This window comes from Poeciliopsis prolifica, unplaced genomic scaffold (assembly GCF_027474105.1).
Source record: "Poeciliopsis prolifica strain line A6 unplaced genomic scaffold, Auburn_PproV2 SCAFFOLD178, whole genome shotgun sequence".
Taxonomy (NCBI): domain Eukaryota; kingdom Metazoa; phylum Chordata; class Actinopteri; order Cyprinodontiformes; family Poeciliidae; genus Poeciliopsis; species Poeciliopsis prolifica.
The window spans coordinates 290,338-302,204 of record NW_026562553.1 but is presented as its reverse complement, the minus strand read 5'-3'; the positions used below and the strand labels follow the sequence as shown (position 1 = coordinate 302,204).

General features: G+C 38.3%; 1 protein-coding gene across 1 annotated transcript; it reads left to right on the top strand.

Annotated features, from left to right (window-relative positions):
• The first annotated feature begins 5,488 nt into the window (after positions 1 to 5,488).
• Positions 5,489 to 9,791, top strand: LOC129356560 (galactose mutarotase-like). The gene is made up of 8 exons (XM_055026144.1): positions 5,489 to 5,682; positions 5,985 to 6,139; positions 6,643 to 6,756; positions 7,261 to 7,353; positions 8,187 to 8,262; positions 8,548 to 8,698; positions 8,774 to 8,948; positions 9,614 to 9,791. The coding sequence occupies exons 1-8, from the start codon at positions 5,496 to 5,498 to the stop codon at positions 9,689 to 9,691; spliced, it is 1,029 nt and encodes a 342-aa protein (XP_054882119.1). The 5' UTR covers positions 5,489 to 5,495; the 3' UTR covers positions 9,692 to 9,791.
• The last annotated feature ends 2,076 nt before the right edge of the window (positions 9,792 to 11,867 follow it).

The following is an 11,867-nucleotide window of genomic DNA, read 5'->3' as shown; positions in this document are numbered from 1 at the left end:
TGAACTGAACCTTTTATGAGTTGTGTTTAGAAATGTGTCGTCATTTATGGGGTGATTAACAGACTTTTCAACAATCTAAGTTGTCTTGCCAAGAGTTAAAACAGTCACATTTCCTTCTCTGTTACATTTATATTTACGATTTCACTATTTTACTGGAATAAAATTCCTATTGAATGAGTAGCTTGGGATTCCCAAATACAAAGTAGAAAACGGCGCATAGAAATCCAGCTTAAGTTTGAATGTCTGAGGCTTAAAGCTGAGCACATCCTTAAATTCAGTTCTGCTGGAGAAAGAAACGTCACATTTTTTATGTTTTCTGTCCTGTGAAACCATTAGCACACAATGAATCTCTTCATCAACTGATGTACTTTCTACAGTCATATGAAAAAGTTTGGGCGCCCCTATTAATCTAAATTATTTTCATCTCTAAATATTTGGATGTTTGCAATAACTATTTCAGTTTGATATAACCAATAACTTATGGACACAGTAACATTTTAATATTGAAATGAGGTTTATTGGACTAAAAGAAAATGTGCAGTACACATAAACACAAAATTTGACAGGTGCAAAACTATGGGCACCTCAACAGAAAAGCAACATTAATATTTAGTAGATCCTCCTTTTGCAACAATAACAGCCTCTAGTCGCTTCCGGTAGCTTCTAATGAGTTCCTGGATCCTGGATGAAGGTATTTGTGACCACTCTTCTTTGCAAAACAATTCCAGTTCAGTTAAGTTTGATGGTCGCCGAGCATGGACAGCCCGCTTCAAATCATCCCACAGATGTTCAACAATATTCAGGTCTGGGGATTGGGATGGTCATTCCAGAACATTGTAATTGTTCCTCTGCATGAATGCCTAAGTAGATTCGGAGCGGTGTTTTGGATCATTGTCTTGCTGAAATATCCATCCCCGGCGTAGCTTCAACTTCATAACTGATTCTTGAACATTAGTCTCAAGAATCTGTTGATATTGAGTGGAATCCATGCAAAACTCAACTTTAACAATATTCCCAGCAGCATTGGCCACACAGCCCCAAAGCATGATGGAACCTCCACCAAATTTCACAGTGGGTAGGAAGTGTTTTTCTTGGAACGCTGTGTTTTTCTGCCGCCATGCATAACGCCTTTTTTTATGACCAAACCACTCAATCTTTGTTTCATCAGTCCACAGGACCTTATTCCAAAATGAAGTTGGCTTGTCCAAATGTGCTTTTGCATACCTCAATCGACTCCGTTGTGGCGTGCTTGCAGAAAAGACTTCCGTCGCATCACTCTCCCATACAGCTTCTGTTTCTGCAAAGTGCGCTGAATTGTTGTGACACCATCTGCAGCAAGATGATGCTGCAGGTCTTTGGAGGTGGTCTGTGGGTTGTCCTTCATAGTTCTCACCATTCTTCTTCTCTGCCTCTCTGATATTTTTCTTGGCCTGCCACTTCTGGGTTTAACATGTACTGTCCCTGTGGTCTTCCATTTCCTTACTATGTTCCTCACAGTGGAAACTGACAGTTTAAATCTCTGAGATAACTTTTTGTATCCTTCCCCTAAACAACTGTGTTGAACAATCTTTGTTTTCAGATCATTTGAGAGTTGTTTTGATGTGCCCATGATGCCACTCTTCATAGGAGATCCAGACTGGAGAACAACTTGCAATCGGCCACCTTAAATACCTTTCTCATGATTGGATACACCTGGCTATGAAGTTCAAAGCTTAATGAGGTTGCCAAACCAATTTTGTGTTTCAGTAAGTCAGTGAAAAGTAGTTAGGAGTATTCAAATCAATTAAATGATAAGGGTACCCAAATTTTTGCACCTGTCAAATTTTGTTTTTATGCATATTGCCCATTTTCTATTAGTACAATAAACCTCATTTCAGTACTGAAATATAACTGTGTGCATCGGTTATTAGATATATCAAACTGAGATAGCCGTTGCAAACACCCAAATATTTAGAAATAACAATAATAAAGATTAATGGGGGTGCCCAAACTTTTTCATATGACTGTATGTATGTTAAATGCAGAGAATCAGGGCAAGTACATTGTTATTAGAAAATATTATTGTTTTTGCAATCAGAACTGACTATCATTAGGTTAAATGAATAATTATTTTTTTAAAAACAACATGATGATTTCAGGTGAAGCAAACTGAGTAGACGGGGGATAATGAAAGCTACAACAAAACATTGACCATCTGGGACATGAGATCAACGGTAAGCTGGACAGTTTTGCCACAGAGGTACAGGGCCTGGCAGAGCGGGTTAACGAGGCGCAACAGAGGAAAACAGCTTCAAGAGCTTCATATAGAGTCCAGTTCCAGAAGAAACGACGTCCATGTCAGAAGGCCAAGCGGGAAACTTCACTGCATAGTATATGGGCTCTTTGCACCATTTCATGGATTTCCAAACAGTCCTGAATTAAGAACATCTTAAAACCTTTCTCCGGCTTACTTGTTTTGGCTTCGGATCGATGTACATTGTTAATTGTTACCTTGGAAAAGCCCTGCAGATACCCAGCATAAAGTACCATCTATTGCTATCCTGCCACCTTGTGGTGCACAATAGGAACAACTTGTTTGGTTGCAGACTTAAAAATACTAGGAAATATGTACTGCTTATCAGATACACACTGGTTTGTAAGATATGAATATCTTGAAGGAGCACACCAGTCTGTGTGGAAATAACCTACAAAGTGTGTTTTACTTGGTGAATTATTACTGAAATAAAAAAAAACTTTATAATAATATTGTTAGTTTTAACTAAGTGGATAAGTAGATATATTGTACATGTATAAAAAATAGAAGAACCTGTTTGTTTGTTTTTTAACAAAAGTTTGAATACATTTCAGAGTTACTGAACTCCTGGTGACGTTTTTTTGATGACAGTTCATTTTTAGAGCATGAAGATGTTGGAGACTAGGTTTTGAAAGAGAAATCCGTTTTGTGTTACACTCGATAATTTTGTGATTATTCTAAAATATGCTAATATTTAATATGGTCATAAATACATTTCACCATCTGTATTTGTTCTGTTGTAGTTTTGTTGACTCTGTTTTGGGGTCTCTTAATTTTTATTTTTTTTTACTGCTTTGCTGCAAGGAAATTTGCCCTAAGAGGACAATAAATTAACACTGATATGTTTTCATACTCAAGATCTCCATGTAGAAAATAGTGGGATGTTCCTTTGATGGATTGACTCATAATGATTCCCATAAACAGAGCTGAGAACCTGAAAGTTAATTTCATGGTTTGTGTTCATTGACTGTTTCCACTTAGGCTTTTGGTGCTTGGGCTCAAATCTGCCCTACTTTCTCAGAATCTGTAGTGAGTCTCAACTTTTGCTTTCGCTTCCTCTGGAGGAGTGGACCAGAACCCATACTGCAGTGCAAGCCTGGTCCAGAACTACAGGAAACATCTGGTCTCTGGAATGGGAAACAAAGATTTATGGCCCAATATTAACTGGGTTTTCCCAATAAGTATCTAACACTTATTCCACATAAAATGCAAATTACACATTCTTTAAAACAATAATGCAAGGTAATGTAATTTTTAAAAAAGATTTCATACTTCTTGCGCTGCATCGTGAAACAGACATTTGATTGTGTGAATCCTCTGTAAAACAGTGCTACTGTTGCTGACCACTGAGGCTGATGCGTCAGGCTGACAGGTCACATAAATCCAGCACAGAACTAGAAAATAATTAAATGTCAAAATAATGTTTTTGGCCTAAAATAACTAAAGATTTACATCCCTTCTAACGTCTCCAGCCATAGTATTTAAGTGATGCCAAATCAAAATATTCAACAACTTGGTCAGTAGATATTTTTGCTGAGTTTCGGGATATTTCTCACATGTCGTAGATTCTTATGGAGAGAACTGTTTGAGGCACGCCCCTTCAGTCACGTGACTTCCGCATTCGTCTGACGTCTCACGCGCTTTCTTCTCTCCTGGACTTGGTGAGGCGTTCGCAGGTAAGGGGCTGGAAGCGGAGCATTCACACTGGTTTTCAGGCTTGGCCTGGAAGGAGAAGCTCGTGAGCCTGTCAGCTCCTCAGCTGGACTTCAGCTCTGGGTTTCTGACGAGGAAAGGTCCAGTCGGCTCAGGTGTTCTCCCGAACTTTGCCTCCCAGCCCCCATTAAAGGTCAGCGACCTTTTCCACTTTTAAGTCAGAATTTATCGAGGCGCTCTTTGTGGGTGTACGAAACTAAGGGGCACACCTGGCCGCTCATGTCGTGGTGGTTCTTCTGCACTGGACATTTAACGCGGCGAGGTTTAGTGACAACCAGCAGATTTGACCGAAGTTTTTTAAACAGCCTGGTGGTGACCACAGAGAAGCACTGTAAATAATTCAGTTTCATGCTGCTTCTTAAAATTGTTTATACTTGGAACTGGAGTTCATATTTTTCATGTTGCTTCAGAGAAATAGAGTTATTTGAACAGAAATCAGAATGATGGTTATCCCAGAGTCTGCAGACATTTCCACAGAAGACACTCAGAGATGTTCGCACAGCAGCTGCAAATCGTTTTCATCATTAACAAAATAAGAAGCTCATTTAAATGTCTGCACCTCAAATATAAACAAACTAATCTTGCAGCACAGACATGTCAAGTCATATAATACTGTATATATAAGGAATACTTACTGTTGGACCAATTTTGAAATTTACGTCCTATTCTCTTGGCTGAGACACATTTCTGTTTTTCCTTCAGGTCAAAACTGTCAGCTCAGACATTTGTTTTCCAAACACGTCCAACATATAAAGAAAAATGTAGGAGTTGCTTGAACCGTCCATCTCCAGGTTCTAACGAAGAAAATCAATTCCAGACCATTACCTGCCACCACCATGTCTGGAGGTTGGTGTGCAGTTCTGACATGCTGTTAGTTTTGTTCCAGACGCAACAGGACACACATGCTTTGTCTCTGCAGTCGATGAATATTTTCACATCACTCTAGAGGTTCGTCTGGATACGTTTGGTGAACGTGAGAAGGGCCTTTTGGCCTATGGGGTTTCACAAATTATTGTACTCAAACAAATAAGGAATTCTTTGCATTTCCATGCTAATAATTTAATAAAACTGTGTTGCTTGCAATACTTTTACATCATTTTTTGAAATGTACATTTATACATTTGCATTCTAAATGAAAAGAAAAAAATGTTGTAAATAGTTGTGGGTTCACAGTGAAAAAAAAAATCCAAGTGAGATTTTATGTTTTTATACGACTAAAGGTCTAATATGCAATAACAGTGTACCTAAAAGAAAAAATAAGTGAAAAAACTGACACCACATCAGGCGATATTAATGGTTTTTATGGAGAAATATAAAGGTAAATAAAACAAACCATAAATGCTCTGGACCCCAGAAGGTAAAGGCGGTTCTGTATTCTACGATATTTGTGTAATTGAACTGAAATCACAGATATTTTTTGAAAGATGGATGGTTTTAAAGAGATGGCCATTGTTTTTTCTTTCCCTCCATGTTGAGGATCAGACTCGGGATGACTCAGGTCAGCCATCAGCAGTGGGGACAGGTCCCTGGCCTCGGCAGCGTGGACATGTGGACCCTCCAGTCCCCCCAGGTGCGGGTGGAGGTCCTGACCCTGGGTGCCATTATAAGGTCTGTGTACTGCAGAGGAAAACATGGGCAGATGGAGGATGTAGTCCTCGGCTACGACGACCTGGAAGGTAAGACATAAAATATTCAACATTTGAAAAAAATTATTTGATAAATAATAAATTAACAAAGTAATACAAATGTATTGTAGAGGGCTCCCACCCCTACAACACATTTCTTCCAACCCTCAGTTGTGACTAACTTTAGATCTTTTGTAATAAGTTCTGGTCAGAGTCTGTTTGATTGATCAAGCTAACCAGTCCAGTTAGCTTGAAACTTGATTTGGGCCGATGCCTGGAAAAGCTGAGAGAAATTGAAGTGACTGCATACTTACCTTTGATAAAGGTGAACAATCACATTTTTATGTTGTCAGGTTATGTGTCAGATAAACGGTACCTGGGGGCCTTGGTGGGTCGTGTGGCTAACAGGATAGCAAAAGGACAGTTTGTGGTGGAAGGAAAAGAGTTCCAACTAGATACCAACAATGGACCAAATGCCCTGCATGGAGGCCTGCATGGCTTCAACAAGGTAAGACGAACGCTTGGGGAGTGTGTTTGCTGTTCCTGGTCTGGAAACATCAATGAAACATTTCAAGGTGGGTTCAGAGAAAATGTGAAGCATTTCCTCGTCCAGTAACAGGACAGCTACAGCAAGTTTCTTTCTTTTTGAAAATAAAAGAAAGAGGAGACCAAACCAAAATGCCTATCTTTTTTACCCAGGCAGTGTTAAGTTTAATGTAGGACATTGATTAATATTGGCTTTTCGTTTGATTGCTTAAGATGATTTCTATATTTTGAGAGCCTAACTAGGTTGATAAATGACTGAAGCAACAAGTTGTCAAGAATGCTTTCCAGTTTTTCTTCCAATTCTTGGGGCTTTTTTTTCTGTAGATGAAGATTCTTCATCTCATCCAGGAGATAAAAACTTTAAGGACCAGATGTAGGGCAGCTGTTTGTGTTTCCTGGTTCTATGGGGACGTTTCAAAAGGAAATCTTCTTTTCTTGAGTTCCTCCCTGGGTGTCTCTGTCCAGGCAGTCTGGCTTGCTGCACAAGTGGAAGGTGGTGTGATCCTCAGTCATACGAGTCCAGATGGAGACCAGGGCTACCCTGGTGAACTTCAGGTCTCTGTCTCCTACACTCTACAGGTAAACATACTCATGTCTCAGCATCAGAACCATGTATCAGAACATTTGCCTCATTTCTTCTCTGAAGGATGTATAAAACAAGGATTGTGAAGTTCATAGCAACAATCATTTCAGAAGAGGAAGAAAGGTTTGTAGAAAGTCGTTGCTGAAAACACTAGAGTTAGGTTAACTGAACAATAAATAAAGATTAAAAATCTACATCTGAGGAGAAGACCATTAAAAACCTGAGTAGAAGTTTGTCGCTGAACTATCAGCTTCAGATGGAGCTGCAGTGTGTTCCAGACCATTACTCCTGAAAACGAGAAGGTTGAAGGACGGATTCTATAGCAACTAGGCCGGTTGGGATGGAAAACGTCGCAGACTGGACAGCGCCTCGGTTATCCAGATTGTTTCCCAGACTCATCTTTCAAATATCATCTTCGGCTCATCTTGATGTTTTACTGAGCTGATTTTGCACATGACCTGCCTGTGTTGGTGAAGTTTGTGTTTTCTGTTTCTACTTAGGGGGAAACTTTAACTGCTGACTACCGAGCCCGCTCCACCAAAACCACTCCCATCAACCTCACCAACCACTCCTACTTCAACCTAGCAGGGCAGGTAAGACCTCGACATCATTCACACCCTGGAAACTTTATTATGTGAAATCAACTTTTTTCAGCTTTACATCATGTACAATGTTATTCCTGCATCAAAGATGCGCCTGGAGTGTTGCATGTTTAGAAATCCTTTAATCTCCACGGCAACCATTCAACTGTGCAAAACGCCTGGGTGGACATAGCCCCGCCTTCAAAACACAGTTCCTCCTCAGAGCTGCAGCTTCAGAGCTTCCACCTCACAGAGGAGCTCTTCCCTCAGTTTCTCAAACTAGCCAACTGCAATTAGCAAACACCTCCACCAGAGCTGTGCACCTGGTGAGCCCATTATAGGAGCTACTTACCAGAGCATCGCTGGTAAAAACATTGTAACACAGGAACCATGTTGTGATGACTTCCTGAAGGCGGAGTTTCAGAAAGAGCAGGTGTTTTTAAAGAGACAAGAGTCCCACTTTTAAGGCATTAAATTACAGTCAAATTTCTTTAAAGTTATTTTTGATACATATAACTTTTAAAAATACATAAGATTGTAAAAGTCAAGCTAGCTTAACTGAGCTATATATCCAGATTTTGCATTTTCATTAAAATATTTTACTGACCAGTGAAAATGTGATTCTTGCCTTATTGCTGAAGTTTTGACAGTTAACAGCAAAACTCACATTCATATTTTGAGATTCTTTGCTTGACTGCTTCTGCTTTCCCCACCATAAATGTTCCCAACTTAATGCATAGCGATGTCACACACACATCATGACACAAATACTATTTGCTACACACGGTGATAAATCATTTCTATATGTGTGTGTTTGTGTTCTTACATCCTTTGGATGAAGGGAGCGGCAGATCTATGATCATGAGGTGTCAATCAGTGCACAGTCTTACCTGCCTGTTGATGACACATCAATCCCTACAGGTGAGTGCAGACGTTTGTCCTTCTCTGACATAATATAGTCTCTTACCTTAGTCTTAAGCTGCTCTACTTCTGACAATAGTGGGATAGTGGAAGGAATGTTATTAGAGATTCACCAATTGAAGATTTTTAGGCTGCATGTAAAGTTCTGACCTGCTAATAACAGTTCTAGTCACTTTTGAATTCCCTTTAAGATTCATGAATAAGAGAAAATACTTTTTTTTTCTTGTTACGTCCCCCCAAAAAGATGCTTTTTAAGAAAATAAGTCAGAGCCAATCTGTTGGCAGGAGAGATCCGCCCTGTGGAGGACACACCCTTTGACCTCCGGGTGCCGGTTCCTGTCGGTGTCCGGCTGAAGAAAGTTCCTGGCCTCGGCTTTGACCACAACTTCTGCCTGTGTTCGCCCAGAGATGACTGGACAGAAAGACATGCTGCCAGGTAGCCGCACAATGCATGCTCACACAGCAAAAACTGTTATTGATTTTGAAAGGCAAACCTTATTCCTCGTTTCAGAGTGCTTCATCCCCCCAGTGGGCGTGTCCTGGAGGTGTCAACCAGCCAACCAGGAGTCCAGTTCTACACCGCCAATGTCCTGGATGGCTCCGTCAGAGGAAAGGGAGGAGTGACGTATGGGAAGCACAGCGCCTTCTGTTTAGAGACACAAAACTGGCCCAATGCTGTTAACCAGGTATGTGGCTGGATGGAGAATCACTCCAATGATTAAACTTAGGAAAATATCAAAATCTTACAACTGTAACTTTTTTCTTGGTTTTTTTATGCTCTGTTTGATGCTGTTCTTTGCAAGGTCTTTGTTATGATTGAGACATGTTGATTTCAATGGGATAATCCAATATCACTATTTATTTATAGTAATACATAAAAGTTACTATTATTTAGGACAGCAACTAATGATTCTTTTTAGTAATCAATTGTTCTGACAATTATTCAAATAATCTCTCTAGAAAATTGGCATCTTCCGCAGGTTTTTTATTTAACCACTTAAGCCTTTTTTTTACACATTAAAAATACATTAAACAAAGATAAGATAATTTTCTGTTACTTTTTTGAATAAAAAATAACACTTCTCGCTAAAAATGCAATAATGTAACTGCAATGTTTGAATAAGATGCATTAATAATAACCTGGGAGAAACTAGATGAATGAATAATTACACTTTCAGTCGATTCTCCTGGTTACACAGAAGGATCTTTTTAAAGAAGAGAGCCACCTCCCTAACGCTCACTGCTCTTTCTGCCCATTTTGTCTAAATATGTGGTTTAATCAAAAACATGTGTTTTTAAGTCATGTCTGTGTTGCCAAACCAAAGGTGTGTGTGTGTGTGTGTATGTTTAGGCTTCCTTCCCAGATTGCCTCCTGCGTCCCGGGGATGAATACCATCATGTGTCTCGCTTCACCTTCACCACCGTCTGAACAGTCAGGACTCCAGCGATGACCTCTGACACATATCTAAGTCAAAGCTTTGCTTTATGACTGCATGAGTTGTAATAAAGTAAAGGTTTGATCATTCAAACTGGTTTGGGCCCTCTTCATATGAATATCTAAAAACCATCAGTCTTATCAATTATGTGAAGTAACTGATAGCTATTGACACTTTAACAAACACATCATTTTTAAGCTGCAGTAATGATGCACCAGATATCGGTTTGGTTTCACTTCCCAAACCGATATCTGTTACTGATCCTGGAAGTGAAAAAAGAGCTGAATTGACTTAAAACTTTGCTTTAAATACATACATAAATATGCTGACTTACAAATCTATTTGCTAACGCTTCACTTGTACAGCACAATTGAATACATCACTAGGAATTAGGAGTAGAACAACCAATGTCAAATAAATAATAAATAAACGGAAGTTAGAAAACTATAACTACTAAAGTTGTATTAAATTTCTATTCTAATTTTTTAAAAAATATATGAATGTAGGGGTTTCTTTAGCAGTAACTACAACATATGTATGGATATTGATATCTGTATGTTTAGTTTTGACCTTATTTAAGAAAATCCGCAATATATCCAGATTTGTTCACATGATATTGCTTTTAAAAATAACTCAAGCTAAAATAAGTCATTTAAAGGCCCACGATGAGAAACTCTACATCAGAACGGGCTCTAAGGAAAACATTTCTGCAAAAATTTATTTTTGTATGACAAACATCAAATCCAGACATGCATTTAATATCTCATGTCTGAAGAGGGCGCTGTTTCGTGGCGTATACAGACTTATGAATCTGCTTTACAATAGTTTTTTTTAAATGTAATTATTCATTACTTTTACCCTCATAGGGCCTGACTGGTTTGGTTACATTTTATTTCCCTTATAATTATAATTTCAGAAAATGCTGTGATATTTTCTTATGTAATCTTTGTTTGATATTTTATGTTTTGATAACATAAAATTCCTCAACAGTCACCGAAATAACTTGAAGCACACATGACATTGCACATGTATATAAATACATATATAAATATATATACATATATATATATATATATTGATTATTGAAAAATATTTACAGAGAAGTGCAAAAAAGTCCCAGCAAAATCAGAGACTATTCTCACAGTTTGTGTTGTCATTGTCATTGTCATTAAACAGGAACAGAGAGCTTTGAGCTCACGCAGAGGGAGGAAGTGGAACCCTGCATCATGCTCAGCTTTCAGTAATGTTTTGATCATAAAGATGAAATGTCCCCTTGCTCATCTGATTATTACCAAATTATTTATCCAAACAGTGAGATAACAATATGTAAAGTATCTTTATTGTTTAGGACAAAGCTACAGTTTGGGTTTTAAGATGTACTGGGTCTGAATCTCATGCTGCGAAATAGCCAACAGTTTGTCTTTGCAGTATCCATTAATGGACTTAGTCGATAGATTTATCCTCTTGCAATTGGAAATTTGTAGTCTTGATTCCAGCTTCCTCCTCTCACGTGTCTGATTCTACGTCAAGTTCCTTGTTTGCAAAAGTACTTGGGCATTAAATTTTATTTTGATGTCAATGTCTGGGGTGGTAAAAGGTTTTCCAGCATGAATTGGCTGATAAAGATCAGGCGTATGGCATGTCAAACGTATTTGAATCTTTAAATATAATTAAATCTTGTGACTTATATTAATTCAAATTTTTCAAAGAGTAATTGTAAATAGTGACTCTAATTTCATTTTTGTGCCTATTAATATGGTTGTTAATAACATCTGGTAAGAATTTTATGTCAGTAGTCTCATTAGTAATATTTAAACTTAGATAAATTACAGGTTCATTATTTTCTCCACTCATAATAAACTGAACTAAGATGAATATAACAACAAACCATTTCTACTGTTACAGATGGAAGGGTTTGAAAAAATAAAGGACACTTAGCAAACCTATCTGAAATACCTTGGAGTTATCCTTTAATTTAATAATCACGTTTGCTCTATCAATTAAAAGACAACATATTGATTTAAAAATGTGTCTGTAATTACAGATTTTTAGCATAACCTCTCTGAATTCACATTTAGATGATTTTTCTCCAAGTCTGTCGTGTGTGTGTGTGTGTGTGTGTGTGTGTGTGTGTGTGTGTGTGTGTGTGTGTGTGTGTGTGTGTGTGTG

Bases quoted from the DNA above. Each gene is read 5' to 3' on its own strand.
- LOC129356560 (XM_055026144.1), top strand. From the start codon at position 5,496: ATGACTCAGGTCAGCCATCAGCAGTGGGGACAGGTCCCTGGCCTCGGC. The intron at 6,140-6,642 runs GTAAGACGAACG...GTCTCTGTCCAG, and splicing joins GCCTGCATGGCTTCAACAAG to GCAGTCTGGCTTGCTGCACA. The intron at 8,699-8,773 runs GTAGCCGCACAA...TCCTCGTTTCAG, and splicing joins ACAGAAAGACATGCTGCCAG to AGTGCTTCATCCCCCCAGTG.